General features: G+C 36.1%; 1 protein-coding gene across 3 annotated transcripts in view; it reads right to left on the bottom strand.

Moving 5' to 3' along the window:
- The window catches only part of DLG1 (discs large MAGUK scaffold protein 1), a 173,757-nt gene that overhangs the window by 145,498 nt on the left and 7,399 nt on the right, over positions 1 to 20,860 (bottom strand). For all 3 annotated transcript variants that reach the window (XM_031047205.2, XM_005147012.3, XM_005147010.3), the window contains exon 3: positions 13,957 to 14,123. In XM_031047205.2, the coding sequence (XP_030903065.2) occupies positions 13,957 to 14,123 (167 nt within the window). The remainder of the gene's footprint in view (positions 1 to 13,956; positions 14,124 to 20,860) is intronic.

The following is a 20,860-nucleotide window of genomic DNA, read 5'->3' on the forward strand; positions in this document are numbered from 1 at the left end:
TTGGTAATAGGTTGATGCATCATACATGCTTCCCCTCTCCCAAGATAGCATGTTTTGGCTACTCTCAGAAACAAGGCACTGGACTAGACTGATGCTGCTGTGGTGTAGTCCAAGCAGCATGATTCTTCGTATGTCAAAATTAAAATTGTACAAACAAATAATTCCTCTGCACTAGTCTTACTAGGAATACTAATCAAAGACAGTTTACATCGCTTTAAATTCAAGTGTTGTACTGAAGTACACTACTGAACAAACAAGCTATGAAAGCTCAAAAAATTGGGTATTTTTCTGTAAAAAAGTCATATTTTGTACTTTTAAGTACCATGAACTCATTTAAAACTGTTACTTAAATAAAAATCATTACTGTAAGCTCAGCCCACGTGCCTGCTCTTAATAGTATCCATGGTTGCAGTGATGCAAATTTGCCTACCTACATCAAACCAAATGTGCCCACATAAGGAGAAAAAAAATATTAATCAGTATTCTTTGTACTAGATTAAGACAAAGTAAACCAATTAGAGCTTACAAGACAGAACAAAATGTGGTAAGAAACTGCTCACCCATCACAACTAGATCTTAATACTGAATTAAGCAAAACAGAATTATCAAAAATCAAATTATAAAAGACTTCTCCAGTTAATTAGAAAATTCATCTCACTGACCAAATTCTTCTCTTCCCTAGTCAGAAATAGAGATTAACAATGAGTTATTTCACATACTTCTCCACTCAAGGTAGAGAAAGGTGAAGCATTTAACACTATTACTAATCCTAGAATAAATTTCTTTAATGCTGATTTCAAAACTGCCTGCCTTATATGCATTCATTTTTCTTTTTTTGAGGACAAATAACCAAGAAATGTATTTTGCATTAGACTACAACTTTCAAGTCATCAGATAGACACATGTTCACAAGCAAGTAAACAGTTCTAAGTCCCACTTTAAATAAAAAAGTTTAGTCGAAGCATCAAGCTACTACAGCAGTATTCAGTTAAATGAGGCCAAAATTTCACATGAAGGAGTCAGGAAGAATTAAGTGCTGATAACTCCACGTGGAGATGTATGATCAGTCTAAGCCCATGTAAGACTATGCTGTGCAGAGAGGATGATCTCTTCCTCTCCCATGCAGCATTTCCATGAGTAGTCTTACTTGGTTAGCAAACATAGAGCTGGGCTAATCATACCAAAAAACAGTTTGTTTGTTTTTTTTTCCCAGAACACATGTTCTGTTGGCTTAATTTTCCATATAAGTTATCTTTATTATCTTAAACAAATAGATATGGGAAGGTAAACAAATGCATAACATAAAATTAAAGTTGAGCAGTTAATTACAAAAATGACAGCACTGCCCATATCTTTTTTAAAATGAGCACAACAAAACTAAGGTACATGCTGATATAACCAAACTAATATTCAACCCTAATCTCACTGTACAAAGAGACTATTCTAAAAGAAATAAAGCAGAAATGACCCAAACAAATGTTATTAATCAAGCATGATTTTCAAAGGGTATGTTTCACTTACAAATAAAACCCCAACAGTTCAGACACCAGAAGGTCTCTTTTGCTGGTGAGAGACAAGGTAACTTCATTCCAATCAGCCTATGCTTCCTTGTGTCAAATATCTTGACCTTTTCTCTTATACAAGCTACCAGTGAACCCATGTAATATTCTAAAGATGTTCAACTTTATTATACTTTTGAGAAGGACATTTGTACAAGCAAGTTTTATGTTTTCATATTACTTGAATAATGCTAGAAGTCAAAGTAGCTTGTTAAAAAAACATTAAAGCTGTAGATATTTAAACGTCCAGAAAAAAAAAAAAAAAAGAGTGATACAGAACAACAATTTACCACCTGCAGGAAAATAAAAACGTCCAAAAAAGCCAGACAACACACTATTAATACTGTTTCTGCATCAGATTATCTTTAGCAGTTACAAGTGGACTGTGTTAAAAACTATCATCTTAGCACATGTAATGTGCTAAAACTTCATCCTAGCACAAAGTAATGACACTAAGATGTCTGGGTGTCTTTATTTCAATCACAAGATGTCAAAATAAAGCATCTTGAAATATATCCATCCATAACAGGACTACTCAGATTAATCATCTTTTCTTTGATAATTATTTTTAAACATTTCTTGATAAAGATGATGTAGAACAGCGTTTGGAATTCCTTACTCTGTAATAAGAAGCAAGCTACTATTCTAGCCCATATAGAGAGTGAATTTTTATAGAAGAGAGCCTTACTGCAGAACAACAAAAAAAACCAAAAAAACACAAAAAAACCAAACAAAACGTCATTCTACTACATTTTAGTTCTTTAACATGTGCATAATTAGCTCTTACAAGAATTAACATCTACGATTTTTCTTAGCAACAACTGAAGAATCAATTTTGGCAGTCTGTGCAGCTAAAGTAAAAAACAAAAAATAAAAATCTACACTAAAAAACCTTCAAGACGGTTTCATTACAGATAGACAAAAACTGGACAAATGGCTCAACAAGAACTCCCAAGACTGTAGGCTTTAATCAAAAGCTGTATCATCTTACCTTCGTTGTTACAATGCATAAGCAATCCATCGTTTCAGCATAGCAGGTCTCTTTCCAAACATTTAAAAGGTTTATGTTCAATCACAGCTAAACACCATCTCAACAGAAGGAGAAAGAGCACGCTTATTTACTAGTCAAAACAGTAGAATGCATGTCAGGTTTCCCTTCGAATTCATTCAGCAGTAGAAACACCGTGGAGAAAAAGCAGCAGGCTAAAATATAAATGCTTTAAGTTTCATGAAAGATTCTTAGCCTATTTTGATTATCTACAGCTGAAAAACTTAAATTTACCCTTGAAAATATCCCACAAAAGATGTCAAATCCTATTCCATGCCAGTTAAGTACCTCCTCATATTCTATTTCATATACTCCTCTTTCAGGATTACCTAACACATGAGCATCACAGGGAATCATTTGATGCAATGCAATACAAAATTATTTTACAGGAGAAAAAAAAAACCAGACCACCTCAGTTCAGCTTTTCTTAGCTAGTTACAATTTCTAAAATGAAACGTTTGTTCAAAAATAGTTTTGGTTGCAAGCAAGTATTTCTCCCCTAACGTCATTTCAGCATTTGCAGACTGCAAAATAACTGATTTCTCAGGCAGTAATGAATGGAATATTCCATGTAGAAGAGGGAGAAGAAAGTGGCAAGGAAACAGTAATGCATATTGCAGGAGAAACGCTATTTTGAGCCCTGAATTAACCTAGAATTTCATTTTCTTTTGTAAGACTGTAATGCAATGACAAGGCAAAGTTTGTATGCACAGGCATTGTCTTCTCAGTCTAATAAGCACAGCTGGGAAAACTCAAACACTTGGGCACAGTAAAACCTGCTACATACTATGAAACACAAAACTGACAGTTTCATACATTAGTAAGAACCTTATTACATTAATTTCCCACAAGTGGCATTGAAAGCAACTAGTTAACTCAGTTTCTGCTACCTTGCCCTGTTAGGTCTCCCACTAATACCTTTGCTGCAAACACAATGAAGTATATTGACAAAATTCAATAATAATTTCAAATTATTAGATTGCATCTGCATCATTTTGCTCCTAGCCCAAGACGTACAACTACCCAAACTGATTATATTTCTTATCAGCAAACTTAGAATAAATTAAGTATATATTTAGAATATTCGCACTATTCCCCAATTGATTCCTTGACTTGGCCGTATGTACAGTGCAGGAGTGGGAAGGTGGAAGAGACCAGAAACTTTACCAAACAAGGAAACTATTCTTCTTAAAATTAAACATTTTATTTTGCAGGCAGGTAGTACTTCTACAGGACAAAGAAGAGGAAGATATTACAAATTACTTCTCAGACTTAAAAAACAAACAAAATAACTCTCAAAACAAACCACATAACAAAAAAACCCAAATCATTAAAGAAGAAAAGCTTGACTGCATGCTAGAAAGACAACACCATTCAGCTTGAATGGAATTTCAAGGGAAATTTTATACCATTCAGCCACCAAGACCAGGATTTTTGTCTTGCGTGTCCCAGGCAATCCAGAGGCAGTTTTCATTTTTACACTGCCTATAAAGTGTGAAGAATTTCTACTATGAACACCTAGGTGAAGTTTTCACTGCTACAGAGCATCACTGGAAAATATATGCATCTTTCAGATTGGTAAGACTCAACACTGACTTCAGAAAGTAGAAAAGAACCAATTAAGCTGATGGAGATTTCTTCTTTGTCAGAAAAGTGGGGGGGGGGAGAGACGAGGGGGAAAATACTCTCACGGCACATACAGCACCCCACATACAAATTGTCCTTGCATTCCTCAAGTCTTCTGTTGGGAAGACTGCAAAGATCAGAAAAATTAACAAAATGCAAGTATCCAAAAAGCACAAAAAACTGAGGAAATGCATTTTTAGGTGACTTGGCACAAGTCCAGTGTCTTGCTCAAAAACCCCTCCAGTGACTAATCCAAGACATGCAGTCAGTCCACATCTGTTTCTTGCACAGTCTTTGCTTGAGGAACCCTCATGCTCTGCCCATGAAGGCAAAGATCAATTATACTTTCTCATCACTCAAACCTCTCGCAGCCCTGGTTCAAGATTAAGCTTTTGCAAACTAATCTTGGCTACAACCAGCTTACATTCTGGGTCACTCTTTTTTTTTCCCCTCTCAATTTTTTATTCTCTTGCCTTATTTGGCAGCCTTTGATAACTAAGGATCATCATAATGCCATTTTCTTTTCCTCCCACCATTCTTTTGACGAGACCCTGAGGCCTGTTAGTCTTGTCGTAAAAAGCACAAAACTTCTCTCAGGTTGCTGATGAAGACTATCTGATGGGGAAAGAGAACTACCCAGAGAAGTGGGGAAAAGGTTTGGGTTTCTTTTTGCTGAGGATTTGTGGATCTGACTGCTCATCATGACTGCTAAGCACTTCAGAACAGAGGATACAGGGAAAGTCATCTCATAACAAGCATGCTTGACAATAGCACATCCATTGCAACAGAGTAACACGTCCAGCCAAACGACTTTACAGCCCTTTACCTACCAGTGCACTACTGCAATGGATTAAAAGCCATTCTGATATGTCTGCACAGTTCTCTCAAGCCCCATCTTTAGCTAAGCACAAACAATAGAATGTCCACATGGAGGGAGTGGAAAAAGAAGACAATCACACACACCATAGTGGTAGAACAAAAAATTCTGTAGCAAACACCAGTACACATTTTCATGAGTGTAGTACACAGATGTATAAGCACTCAGAGAGCACTGTATGCAAAAAAGTATTTTCTAGCACAAAAGCAGTTTTTGCAGACTTTTCATTAGAAATGCTACACATAGAAGAACTAAACAGGCAAAACAGATTGACCAAGACACAAACAAGCACTGTAATGCAGCTTCTTGAAGGCAAGTTTTAAAACTGCTTGACTGGTCAAGCACATGTTAAAATTTGGACCTCAGAATAAACAGGGTTTTTTTCAAAACAATAACTAGGTAAGGAAACCAGAACTAAAACTATTGGTATTAAGCCATTTAATAAAATAAGTTAGAACCTTCTTTAAATTGTATTGTGAGGAGAAACAGGAAGATATTAAAGCACACACCAAAACTTGAATCAAAATCTTCACATTCCCCATTTTTAATGAACTGAAGAGTAAGGCATTGACACATAGTACTGTCAGTCATTCAAACCACTATTATCCGCCTGAATTTGTAAGAAGCATTGCCATCTGCTCATGTCATTTGTATTTACTGAAAATAAATCTTTCTGTCCTGTCAGCTCCAAGTGATCTCTGTAACAAAAAGCAACAACTATTTTATGCAATCTGGCCAGAAGGAAAAAGAACATTTCCACTCACCACTAGTTATGGCATTAACATTGAAAAACAAAGGGCAATTCTCATGTGAGAAATGAAGGGAAGGTTTCTTTTCTTGCTTGCAGTATCTACAGATTCTTTTGGGTTATGTTTGACAGTCACTTTTTTGTGTCTTCACAGGCTTATTCTTTTCCTAGTGTGAGAGATTCTATCTACAAAGTCACCAGGTAAGGAAATAAAGGAAATTCATGCACAGATAAACCATGCATAGAAATAAATCACACAAGTAAAAACAATGCTTTGGAATATAATGATTTTGCAGACAAAGAATTTCTTCATCTATCCACAAATTTAAGAGTACTTGTGGTTATTTAAATACTAATTTGCTCTCAGATTCTATGAGGAAACCTGCAGAACACACAGCTATCACAGGTGTAACCAGAGAAGCCTGCTCCACTCAGGTATGTCAACTGCCCAACCGCAGGAAATTTGAGGAGACATTTCAAAGAATCAGTAAAGATCAAGCACTATCACCACTGCAAGCATTTTCTCAGCTCCTTCACTAAAGAAAACATTAAAATTTTAAGATGCTGTAACCAAATTTATTCAGTTACCTTTGAACCTGGCTGCAAGATGCAGTATGACAAGGTTTTAAAAAAAAAAAAAAACACCAAATACCCCACACATAAAAAACCCTAACATCATTAAATACCGAATTCACACCATTTAGTCTTATAAGTTCTCCACTTCTGAATTAAGAAAGGTAAGGTTTTTTACAAATAGCAGACTTTTGTAGCAGATTTTATTGCTTGTATATGCATTGTGAACTGAGCATGGGGCTTGGCATTGTTTTGTTTGCTTTTGCATTCAGTTTGACAAGAAGCCTGTCCCTGGAAAGCTTTTTTAAGTTTGGTTCAAAATTCACATTCTTTCATTTGCACAAACAGCCTGGATTTCAAGAACTAAAGGCAAAATACATAGCAAGCCAAATATCATTTCACCACCAGAAAGCTAACACAGAGAAAGCAATGAAGCTCCTGAGTGACCAAAGACTATGTACAATATGTTCAAATAAAACAGACACACTATTTCTGCAGAAAAGTAGTTGATAGAAATAACTGGTAAAAAAAACACATATAGATATAAGCATAAAGGACCAAAATGCTAACAGTGAGCATGACAATCAGATATAGCATATCATCATGTCAACCAGTACTGAGTCTTTATAAATATTAAGGCAAAGGTTTTGAAGACAGCACAATGCATCTGGGACTTTCCCAGGAACAGCCTGTTATTACAACAGGTACAATTTGACTGTATTTGGAAACACAAGGTGAGAATATTGCCATTAAAAATTCAGAAACAGCAAAACAGAACTAGAGTATCCTCGGGCATTAATAATGTGTTCTTCATATACAGATACCTCTTTCTGAGACTTGCTCCAAGATCACAGTTAACCGCTTGATGCAACATTCCATTTTGAATACAAACTGCTACTGATTAAATACAGATTTTTCTTTCATTCAACTAGAAGCCATACACCCAAAGTTCTTTTCTCTAGACTATCTCAGCTCATCTGATTAAGAAGTCACACAAAACTGTCAAAACTTTACAGCTGTTCATAAGACATCACCACCCAACTCCCATACTGTAGGTGAAAATTAGGATAGTTTAACTTTATTCCTTTTTAAAATACTCAGCATTGACTAATAACTTTTTACAGATACCAAGCAAACTGAGCATGAGCTGCAGTATGCCTTAATAGTGAAGGGGGCTAAAGGAGCTGCATTTGCAGAAACACAATCAGTAATATCAACCAAAACTATTATTCCTCCTCACCTGGCACTTCTAATATGGTATATGGAATACTGCATCCAGTTTTGGGCCTCCTGATACAACATACACACTGATAACCTGAAGCAAGTTTTGCAGAGGGACATTTAGATGGTGAAAGGCCTGGAAGATTTGCCCCTTAAAGAGAGGATCAGGACACAGGACTTGTTTAAGCCTCAAGAAAAAAATTCAGTGGAACCTACAAGCAGCCTTCCAGTACCTACAAGTGAGACTGCCCAGAGGACAAAAGCCAAGTGCATACTGCACTATGAAAAGACATGAGAAACCATGATTAAATGGAAACAGATTTTTATAAGGAAAAGCATTTTCAGCATGAGGACAGTCAAGCATTGGCACAGATCAGACAGAAAAGTTTTGCAGTTCCCATACTGGAGGTTGTCAATGCTCAGCTGGTTGAAACCCTCTGCATTCTGATCAACCTCACAGGTGAGGCTGAATTATTTTATGATTCCAAGATGTTTAGAGTTTCATTTCCACATTGCTTTGGCATCAAAATTAGCTGACACATCTATAGTTTCAGCTATTTTCCTTACTTCCTCTTTTACTTTCTTTTTATTAAAAGAAATTGGCAAAAGGCCTTAGAAGACAGTGAGCCAGACAGTCTCTCTACATGCCAGACACTAAACACATGGGCATGTGCAGATAAAGGGGGAAACCACAGATCAGACCAAAGTACTTCACCATTACTCGCTACAGAGATCTGTTAGCCCAAGCCACTCCAGATTCAATTCCACCTCCTAAGACAAAAGGTTTGAGTCAGTGTTCAGTGTTTTGCATTTTTTCCAACATCCAACTAAAATGAAATTACTGTGGCTACTTTTAATTTAAACTGAACAGCAAACACTTTTTAACTTCTCAGATTTAAAATTATCACAATATTAAGATATACCCTACAGATTAAAGAAGAAAAAAATAATGTCACAAAACTACTATTTCCCTAGCAACACACACAATTAGGTCCAAGGAGATTTTTACCAGTGATTCAAGTTATACCACGTATTTCTCAAAGCCAAATTATCCCACCTACAGATGGCACTACAGATCACCGCAAACAGCTTAACAGACTGCTCTCTCCCATACACATACTTCTCTCAAAAACGATTACCAGCATTAAGCGATCTTGCTTTAGATTTGTTAGCTGCTTTGCCAATGCATACCTAAAACTCATTATTTAATTTTTAATGAGAAAACTGTATTCACATTTCATCCTTTCCAAATTGAATCTATACTCTTTTTTCTTTCCCTAATTCCTAGTACTGAAAGGATTAACATTCCTTTCCTGCTTATCAGTCTTGAATCTTTTTCTTTTTTTTTTTTCTGGGTGGGTTTTTTTGTTTTGTTGTTTTTGGGTTTTTTTGCCTCATCATCTTTCTCTACTGCAGATCAAAACAAATAAAACTGTCAAATAAGGCTCCAGGAAACATAAAACATAGAAAACAAAACATTGCAGTGAACAGGAAAACTGCAATATGTAGCTCTTTCTCTAATGCAGTACCTACGGGGATTACAAACTCCAGTCTTTTGATACAGAAGTACGAAGGCAAAAGCAGAACTAGCCTACCTCCATTAAAAGTCCTCAGGCAACCTAAGCTTGTATACCACTATGCTATGTATATACACAAGCACACATTGCTAAAAAGTCATTCCCAAAGTCAGCTGTTTAGAAAGTTCTTGTAATACAATCCTTAATCACTTTAGGGGAGCATTATATTCCCACTCAAGCAACTCTCAGATATACGATCAATGTATCAACTGGAAGAACACTTATTTGCCTCACAGTAACTACAACATATATCATTAAGGTAAAAGAAAGAGCATTGAAAGGTATTACTTCCAAAGCCAATAATTTGAAAACAATTAAAATCTGTCCAATTCTTACCACCTACAGTCCTACCAGCCCAGCAAGCAATAGCATAGAGACTCAAAAGTGGCTCTGGTTGTATCTGATTAATGAACACTGAAATGGGCAACAGCCTTTAACAGGTTTTGTTAAGCAAACCAAAAAAATAGCTATAAACAAAATCTGACCTACTACACTCAGGTTCCCTTCAATCTCTAGTAAATTTCAGCAAGCAAAACAAATCACTGAACACATACACCAGAATTGTTACAGGCTTAGGCTGATTAAAACCAAATATATAAAACAAATCTCAACTAGAGACCTAAAAAGAAGCATATTACTGAAACCAAAATGCATTAATTTTTACAAGATAAAAACATTAATTTTCATGTACTACACATAGCAAGTATGTGGACTATGAACTGTCAATATGTTGGAATTTCTCCACATAATTTCATGTAATTTCAAAATATTGAGGGAAAGGTATTGTCTTACAGGTATACAAAGGAAAAAAAACCACAAACACACACAAAAAAACAGTCACTGAAGAAAAAAGAATTAAAGAAAAGAAATAAGGCAAATAAAAATGTACAAGATTATATGCTTACTGTAGCAATTTTCATATATATAAAAACTAAGCTAACTATGACATCCACGTATACTAGAGAAAGCAAAAGAAACCAATACTGAATTACTACTCTTCAAAAAATGTCCACATTTACTCGTACAAAGTGGAAGCAGTATTCTACCTAATGAAATACACAAGGTGACATTTGCTGTAGGTGACAAGACCGTGAGAAAAGTTTGGTTTCAGTTTCACATAAACTAGGATCAACACCAATATAGGCAACTATGTTTTGAAATACTCCAGTAAATGTAAACTCTGACTTTCATATACAGAAGGTCAAGCAACTGTTTGACTTGCACATGATACTTGAGAGAAGTCTGAAGGAAGACAGGTGGCTTTGTCACAATGCTCAAATTTGGGCCACTTAGAAATAACAAAGAAATTCACACTATATCAGGTTCTGTTCAGTAACACTATATACCATGGCTAACAGACCATACTGGAGAAACAGCTGTATTACCTAGCAAACAGTTCGGCTGGGAATGCACACTTTTGTCTATGGTGAGACTTCCCAAGTAAGGCCATTCTTCCTTTCAACGCATCAGTCATCTTAACATGATTATGTGCCTGTTGTCATTGCTGCAGTGTCATGGACAAGCACTTTTATTCTCAATTGCTAATAGATTGCCAGGAATACAAACTAAAGATGCACTTTCATGATTAAGTCACACCTTCATACGCATCTTTATGTAAAATTTAGAAAGATAAAGGGATACCACTACTCTGTACCTGACAAGTTAGTCTTTCTTGCTGTGGGCATCTCAGTCAAAATCAGCAAACTTTTATAGGATTAGTTTTCCAGTTTCTGGAGGGGGGGTCAGGAGAAAAATAATCACAAAGGCTGGATTTAACAGGATGCACTGTTCTGCACTCCAGATTTCAACAGGTCTCTCCTGCAGGGGAAGCACAGAATGTGCTACAGTTGGAACAGCATAACACAAATCTCATAGTAGGTGATACCTGCTTCACAATCCTAGCTGCTGGAATTAAAAGCATGCTTCAGAGAAACAAAATGGTTTGATAGGAATATAAGTCCATTACACTGTTCCAGGGTGTATTAGAGTTAAAAAAGGAAATAAGAAGTAACATTTAAGACAGCTATACTGTTTCTGAAGACCTTCAGTACTGGAAACTGCCCATGTATAGCTCTTCTGGTGCTTAAGAAAACATTTAAAACATTTTTGCAAAGCCTCTACCATTTTGCGCCTGTACAAGATGTAATCTTCCTTTTTTTTTTACATTTGCCTACAAATACAGAAATATTCATTTTCCCAAATAAGTGTTCAATTAATTCTTTTAAACAGCATCAGATCTTTCCATCACTCTTCTTTTTAAGCTTTAGATCTTCTTTGTAAATCTCTTTGAAGCATTCAAATTCTTTCAAGTATTTTTTGCACCACAGGACCTTAAATTTGACAGCATTTCCAGCAAGTCCTTATGCAGACCAAATAGAACAGTTCTGAACCACACTGATGTCAGTAAGGTGTTTCTTTTCATGTATTAACATGACATGGTTGACTCACCTTGAGATTCAAGTGACCCAGATCTTTCCCAAGAAACAATTTATTAACTCTTCACCTCCTACAGGTGCTACTTTAATACAACCGAAGTGCAATGTAAACCCAACACTGTACTTCGTCCTGCTGAACTAGAGCCTTCCCATTAATTACTTCAGGAGCTCAACGCTTCATTCTAGTCTTAGCTTCTGAAGCAGCAACACACCATTCTTCTCCCATGGTTTAATTTATAATTTAATCAGAATATTTTCACTAACCACTCGAAGTAGGATGCACCTTTTTAGAAACTATTATCTCAAAAGATAGCCAGTTAAACCATGCCAAAAGTTAACTAATGTCAGAATTTATCCCATGTACTACTTCTTCCTACCACAAGAACCATCAGCACTTTAGAAAGAAGCTTTTTGACAAAACTGTTAACATCTATGATGGCTATTCTTTAGTATTTTTATCACTTTCAAGGAGCTACAAAAAGACTGTAGAATCCTTCCTAGTAATTGTTAAATCTGGATCCTCCTTTCCTGCCTTGCATAAAAATATGCCATTTTTAAAAGAGTTTTTACCCATCTGCAATTTTCTGAAACTTCAAAAGGGCAACTGTAATGACTCTTCAATTGCCTTATTAAGGTCTTCGCACATGAAAACATAAAATGCATTAGAACCAGCTTATTTCAAGACACCTCAGAAGACAAAATAAACTTTGCCTATCCTTGCCTACCCTACTGTCTACAGTTCATATTGCTCCTGGCTTATAAGAGACTCCATTTACACCGTATCCACCATAGCTGTTCTACAGCTCTAAGCCTAAGATTTAGTTCAGGTCATACAATAAACAGAATCACAGAAATTGCACAATGGTGTTTTCCCTACTATTTCTCCTATACCTTAGCATTATTCCACTTTCTCCAAGGATGACAATTCTTAGAGAGAATTTTCATTAAAGTGACTATGATGACAGTGGCCTTTTCTATGCGATTTCTAATGCAAGTTTCCAAAAAGAAATATCATTTAAGTTATCCAGTGTATAATCAAGATTCACAAAAAACAAAGGAAAAAAAACCATTCCTACACCGTAAGTTCAACTAAACTTTTAATGTCTCAGTGTTCAATTGCTTACAAACCTGAAAAATACAGTATACCTACCTGCTCATTTTCATCATGTAAAGAGATTTTAGGGACTGTTCTTGGCAATATACAACTTGTCCCTAGCTAGGTTTATCTTTTATCTGCTCATTTTCTACTTTGACAGAACACACCATGACTCTTCGATTTCCTCTACAGTTTCCTTTAAGGCATTTCTGATGCATTTTATATTAGCTTCAGTATGACAAAGGTAAAAAAACTAGAATACACATAAGCACTGTTTTGTTTTTACCTGCACAAACTCACTAGTATATCACACACCTGCTTATGTCCTGCAGCTAAGTGAACTTTCTTACACAGTCCAAACAGCATCTAACAGAGGTCACTCAATAAAGCATCCTAACTACCTCACATGGCTGGGTATTACAAGATCCCACTTCCCTGCAGGCTGCAGCACTAATCCTTTGGCTGGTCTTCCCCAGTGCTCTTCCTGAGATCTACTGCCATTTCATGAAAATGGGTCATCACAGCACACTACTTTCATTTATGACTGAGAAACACACACTTTTTCCAATGCTCAGGACTGAGGGCACACTTGAAAGAAAGTTCACCCCTTTGGGGACAAATAATAAAAACTTAAGCAGTGGTGTAACTAACTTGAGCAGGGAGATTTCAACTTAGTACTCATCAACATGCATTTCCCTGCTCAGTTTTTTCACCACTCTCTAATAACAGCTGGATTCATGTTAAAAATATACATAAAAGTATTTTTATATTTTCTTACAGAACACAGCTGCTTAAGTAGCAGAGAATTTCTTACGAAGAGACTAAGAAGTTTACTATCAGAAAGATTTAACTTCAGATTTCCCAAACTGCTAATGAAATAATGACTGAAGAGTTGTCAGTATCGATGAGCATAAGCATACTAATTAGGCCTGTCATCAAAGTTCCAAATTCAGAGCATAAATCCAATTTAATAGTCACTTTAAGGTACATTTGACAACCAAGTTTATAAATTTTTGACTAAGCAAAATACACACATCTGTTATTAAACATTCCAATCATTAAATCCCCTATTACTATCGATCTTAATAATTCAAGTTTTCTATGGAAATAAATATTTTATAAAATGAAGGAAGTGTAGAGAACAATGTTGAGCTAATAGTCACAAGAAAAATAAACCAAATATTTCTTTATCATACCTCTACACTTGGGCTAAGGCTGCTCGGCAGTGTTTCTGATGTTACTGTTGTGCTTGGAAGGCTGGAGAAGTCCCAGGTATTCACAGGCTGTATTGGTTCAGATGGCTGAGAGTGATCAATACATTTTGGATTGTCCAATAAGGTCACTTCATAAAATTCTTGAATATCTAAAGATGTCCAAAAAAAAAAAGGTTAGGCTTTATAGTTACTGTAACATTCTGATTTTAACAGTATCTTCCCCCTGCAAAACAAATTAGATACATAATACTTTACCTATTATAGATGAAGGTTTATCACCAAAATCATTTGAACTTCCTTAAAGGATATACAACTCTCTCTCTATGCCCCGTATCTCAGAACTAATATGTCCCCACTTACTTTGGGCTTCCACTACCAACCCCAATAGCATGATCTGCAGAAGGAACAGCAGAAGCATACGGAGTAACTGCAGTAGAACACTGGTAGGGATGGGTTGTCTATACTTCAAGTTATGGTATGTGTAATTTCAGTTAATGTAGCTTTTGGTTATTTGAAATCTATTGTTCGAGGGCAGTATAAGAAGGTCTTTTTTTCAGTACATGTTTTAATTAAATGACCACAGAAATAAAAGTGATCATTTTATATACATATACTGATGACATCAGCAACAGAGAAGCTGCAAGAAATCAGGAAAAAGAAGATTGATCAGGACATATCATCATCTGCTTTCTCAGTCTAAGCAACACAACTTGGATGAAACTTTTAACAGTACGAATTACAAGTCATACTTATGAATTAATAAACACTTTTTTTCTTTTTTTTTCTTTTTTTCTGAAGACTCAACTGGAAACTTCAGCAGAATATCTAGCTGCATTAGGGTTTTTTATTGACATCCTATCTACTACATGAAACACCAATAAAAATAACACAATCTAAAGAAGCATCAAAGGTATTTCTATGAAGTATAAGATGAAATTTGCTACCACAACTATAAACACATCCATCAATGCTCAAATTAAAAAAGATAAAATTAAGACATCTGAAAAGTTACAGGCTAAGGAAAGGGCAGACAAAGAAGAAGTTGTCTTGTTAAGATTTTAATCTCTTCTGTGAGGTATAAATCTGCTAAAGAGGAGCTGGAAATTACACCAACTTCACAGAAGACAAATATATAGATACAGTTGGCCCAAGAAGTAAATAGGACCCAGGCATAAATAAGGACACTGAACTCCAGAATCTTGTAATTTTCACAGCAGAGACACAGCAAATAACTCTTTTATAGACCTGCACTACAAAAGATAGACAATGCACACAAAAGAAGCCTTACTGTTGCTGGTGGTCCAGTCTTAGATATATATATACACATATATAAATATACACACACACTGCACCCCTGCTCTCTACTAGTCCAGAAAACTGCAATTCTCAAATTCCATTTGTATCTTTTATCTGAGCAAGAGTCAAATTCCTATCAACTGCTTACATTAATTTTTAAAGTTATACTTGCCCTTAGCACTGCTGATTGGAAGAAGTAGCAGTGTGGGTTGCTGAAGATGTTAAGTGACCTAGATATACAGGAGCAAAGCAGCCTAAGAGATACAAATTGCCTTTAAAACCATCTTTCACATTAGCTCCCTCAGTTGCAAATTTGTCTTGTAGCTGCATTAACAGTAATACATCAATCAAGCACACTAAGGTACTTCTCCCTCCTCTCCCCCCGATAAGAGTACTTTGTATATTAAAACATGCAGTGGTTTAAGTTGATTCTATAGCTGCAATCACCAACAACCAAGCCAGGAAGATCACTACATTATTTATGGGAAGGGGCTATTTGTGCAACTGTTTTGCAACAGAAATCTAGGGCACTGATTCTCAATTCTGCTACTGTTCTTTTAAGTCCCTGCCAGGGGAGGTAGCCATTTATTCATACTGTAAAATGACTGGTTTCAAAAAGCACATTATTTCCCAAACATCTTCTCCACTTCTCTATGACAAACACCACAATAGGCTTATTACTGAAAGATGTCAGAAATATATTTACTACTTATTATGGGGATTAGTTTCTGTTTATCCTGAACTTGCTCCAAAATCCCTTAAGTTTCTAGGAACTTGGTGTCTATATAATAATATGTACTTTTCTTTTTTAACATTTATTTACATTTTTGCTATTCAGAATGCAAGCATTAAGTACTTAGGTAGGTAGGCAAGCAGACTATGCAACCTGTGCATTAGGCCCACAGAGAATGAGTACTAGACACTTAGATTTTTTTAAAGACAGAAATTCAGGCCATACCTTATTCAACCTAAATTATTTCTTCTTCTGGTCTACTGCTATGTATCAGCTCACAGAAATATTTAATCACATGAGCACACTTAAATATCTACTCGAGTCATATCAATCAGTGGATGCATTATTAGCATATGAAAAGTTCTAATATTTTCCTAATTCTTACAAGTAGCAGGTAGTAAAATACTAAGGTTTTTTGTTGGGGTTATTTTGGTTTGGTTTTTTTTTGTACTTGTGGTTAGATTCGCTCTTAAAGCTAGATGTGCTTTTTGTTGTTGTTTTTTTTTAATGTTCCAGCCCCTTCCTCCCACATTAATTCCAAGACGTATTACATCTCAAACTAAGTTACAGAAAAATAATTCAAATCAGACATCACACAAGAGTAAAGGAAAACACAGATGGGGAACATTTCTAACTAGAGGGGAAACACTAGAACAGCTGACTGACACTGAAAAAAAATAGGGGAAAAGTTTCAGGAAAGACAAATTGACAAAAAGTGATTTATGATAGGCAACATCGAAAATCATCCTGGAATCATACCAGCTTACAATTAAACTACATTAAGTGACCAAATCAGCAGTACGTGGAATGACAACAAGAATAAAAGTCTATACAAAGCAAGTGATAGACCATCAGTTTTGAAAAGGAGGACTCTTACGAAACAGGAAACTTCTCTTCTTAACTTATTAGTAGTGCGAAAAGCTAAGCAGTGGTGACAAACACGGTATTTTTTTCAGTACTCCTTACAGTAGAAGCTGACCAATTGAAAGCAGTTTGCTGGTCCCTCTCACCTCATATTCTCCACTCATCTTAGTTTTGTTCTTTGAATAGGTTCATTCACCAGTATTGTGATACACTAGAAGCTAAAACTGCTCACTATTAAAACAAACAAGAAAGTTACCTACCCAATATAATTTCAAACCCAGATCGACTTCACAAGGGAGTTCCAGGTTCATTAAAGCCACAACACAGTAATTGAAAGAGCAGCAGAACTGCAGAAGCAAAATATTCTTACAACATCTTGTAAATTAAGTGTATTTGATGGCACTTCAAGAGCCTACAACAATTCTGTCTAGAGGATCTGCCTCTGAGGACAAGGATTCCAACTGCAACATGACACCATTCCTTCAGATAGATTTCTTCCCTGCTCCTTAGTAATCAGACACAAGGCCTCTGCTTGCCATTTCTACTGGTATGCAGAGTGTCTGATACTTTTTGCTATATATTCATAAAGTGCACTTGTAATCAAGGGCAACTTAACATCAGCATGTTCTAAAAAACTCACTGTCAAGACAAGCTCTCTACATGCACTTTTCCTATAGAAAGGAATATGTAACTTAGGATAGTCAGCCAGTAAAATAAAGCTGAGCAGAATTCTTCTCTGCATTCACTTATGCAGGAATCTTTTGATAACAGTAACTTTGCAAGTCAAGTATCAGATACCTATAATTGCATTTTCTTAAGAGAATGTTGTAACCCTGTAAACAAGGTGTTGGCATTGCTTATAACAGACCATGAGCCCCATGCTAAGCTAATAACCAGGCATATGGACTTGTCTTGGCCTATCTGGAGCTTTGTTTTAGCTTGTGCAAATTTAACAGCAATTACCTAAAGACCAGATGACTTATCTAATCTGAATAGCTTTCACTTAGCTTCAGATGACTGTGTGATTTAACACCTATTTTAATAAATATTTATATATAAAATAAACACAATTTACACATTAGTAAATAATACTTAAATATTTAAGTATATAAATTTACATATAAATGTTCTCTATATTCCATATATACTTGTATGTAAAACCAGTAGGGTTTATGTCACTCAATTGTCCGAAGCTAAGTAAAAAGCTATAGTAAGGTACACACACACACAGATTATACATAAGAGTATGCATGTACTTCTGTAGCTAATAGGCATCATAACAAGTAGTTATTCTGTAGAGAATGAGTTACCTATGACCCCAGAACAAAAAGCTGCATAGAGGAGCTCAAGCACAAAATGACAGCAGAGGCCTTGAAAATAAAGGCACAGGTTGATATTGGAGACCTCAAGGTTAAAAGCAACTCACCAACCACTAATTACTGGTCAAAGGAGATCAACCTTGGCAAGAACAGTTTAAGGGATAACAGAATAAAGAACAAGCATCCAGCTATGTAAAACAGATTATATATGCAAGAAATCCAATTGTAATATGGAACTGCAAAGTACTGAAGAACAAAGCACAGAGCATATCAACAGTCAAAAATAACCTTCAGAAAACATAACAGTGAGAAGAAACAATAAATCCCATACAATGCCAAGGGAAGCACTCCCTGTACCACTCAGTCTTCCATTCCCTGTTCTTCCCTGCCAGTATTTTAGTATGCTCTGGCTTTCTAACAGTTATTAAGCAACGCATTGCATTTTTTTATGTGATACTATTATTTAGGTAGCTGATCTTGGACTTTTAATATTATGGTATAGAAGGAATCACTAAAATTTCATGGGAATTTACTACATATCTTGTGGAAGGAGGTTGTAGCAAAGGGCGTCAGACTCCCACATAACAAGTGACAGGACAAGGAAATTGCCTCAAGTTGTGCCAAGGGAGGTTTAGATTAGATATTAAGAAAAATTTCTTCTCCATATCTGTTTAACACTAGTAAACCAAAATTTAAAGTATATGATTAATGATGAACAAAAAAATACAAACACAAAGAAAAGCTTCATATCTATTTACCAAACAATGACCAGAGTCAACTAAGTATTCTCTTTGTGTATTCATCATTTGCCTTGTGTCATGGTTTGTGTGTCTGGACAAAAAAGATGTTTGTATTCGTACTATGAAAAGTGAAAACCAACCTCATCACAACCCATGCAAAGCCCCTTTCAAGGTTTGTTGTCTTATTTTGGTTTGGGGTTTTGTTTTTAAAGAAGATAAAAACCTTAAACAACAGGCTACTGCTCTGTACAATAAAGACTTCTTACAAGTAAAAGTTACAAGTTGCAGTGCAGCTTTCTCACCACACAAGTTCTATTCTATGAGACCCTTTGCTACAAGCTACAGCATCCAACTACTCATCCTCAGCCCTTCCACTTTTTTCAGCAACTTGTGTCCCACACTTTGAACCTCCCTTCAGCATACACTTCGTTAAACCCAAATTCCAGGAGATGCTATTTTCCACTTCTAACACAAATGCTCCTTAATTTGCACTCAACTGAAACTGCCCTCATCTAACCTCAAATCTAGTTGTTTGGTTTTATTTCTATAGCTGTTTTTTTGCAGTCAGACATGTTCAGCTCCTCGCCAGTTTGTCCACTTATGCTTTCCAAACTGTCTGCTCCTATTTTCCTCATTGCTTACTAATAATCTTGCCATATCTGCACATAGCCTCTTTCCAGTTTTCCTCCAGAAACCTACAGGGTCTTCTTTATATTCAGAACTAAGGTAGGGAACTAACTAGCTAACTAACTAAATAAATAAATCTAAGTTGGCATCACACAGGCAAAAAACTGACATAATAATCTTCTGCTCTTCCAAACTCTTTTCAGTTTAATGCCACCTCATGCTCAGTCATCAACCTAAACCTAAAAACAAAATAACAAAAAAAACTCACTGAAACTACAAATGAACTCCCAGCTATCTCACTCCCTACAAATACCTCAACCCCAGTTGCATATTAGCCAATAGAATAACACACTATTTTTCTTCAAAGGTTGTATTTACTATTGCATTTAGTTGGATCAAAAAAACCTGTCAGGAACAAGTGAAATTTTACTGTTAAGTCTTATTTGTAGGACATGCCCTAAATAGTGTCAATACAGGACATAACAAAAACAAAAACTATTTTTGGGATGAGTTCATTCAACATTTAAAGTAGAGCTTTCACACAGGTACTGCATGCTGCTTCTAAGCTCTGCTTAGAAGAAACTAATGCTTGTGCTGTCTCCTCTACCAACAACAAGCTCAGAGGCTCCAAGGTAATTATCTGACATTGTTAGCAACATAAGGATGGGTAGCACCACATCTCCACTAGTGATAACATCCAGTATCTCCCCTAGTGGCAACACTTGCACATTTCCTGCACCTCAATTCTAACCATGTTTCTGAAAACGGGACTTAAATTTGCAATGCTGACACAGTTTCTCCACACAGTTTCTTACTGCACCTCTGTCTTAGGCCAGCCTTTTAATTTCAAGCCAAAATAACTCAGCTTTTATGAGAACTTGGCTGGGAAGATACTTACACACAACAAGATTCCTATAAAAGCTTTACCAAAGAGCTCTAGAGCTGCCCCTAATTTGAAGAAGGAACATGAAGCTAAGGAGGTTATTCTAGTGCCAGCCCTACACCTTTTGTGGTCTTTTAACACCCTTGCAAATTTGGCCTAGTTATAACTCGGGAAGCCATCTGTGTAAGGAGACTAGTCAGCTGCTAGAGTTCAGTTTCTCTGAAGATTCACACCACCTGCATGAAGACAAGCACCATCCTGCAAAATACAGGCATCAGATGCACAGGAGGTACATGGCATTTCAGCTGCAGAACTAAACAAGGTGTTCTGCCCTTACTGCTGGTGTCACCATGGAAGCAGACCTAAGATTAAGGCCAAATACCCTGTCTCATGCTTTCCCCCCTTCCTCTATACTTTACCCAGG

This window comes from Melopsittacus undulatus, chromosome 6 (assembly GCF_012275295.1).
Source record: "Melopsittacus undulatus isolate bMelUnd1 chromosome 6, bMelUnd1.mat.Z, whole genome shotgun sequence".
Classification (NCBI taxonomy): domain Eukaryota; kingdom Metazoa; phylum Chordata; class Aves; order Psittaciformes; family Psittaculidae; genus Melopsittacus; species Melopsittacus undulatus.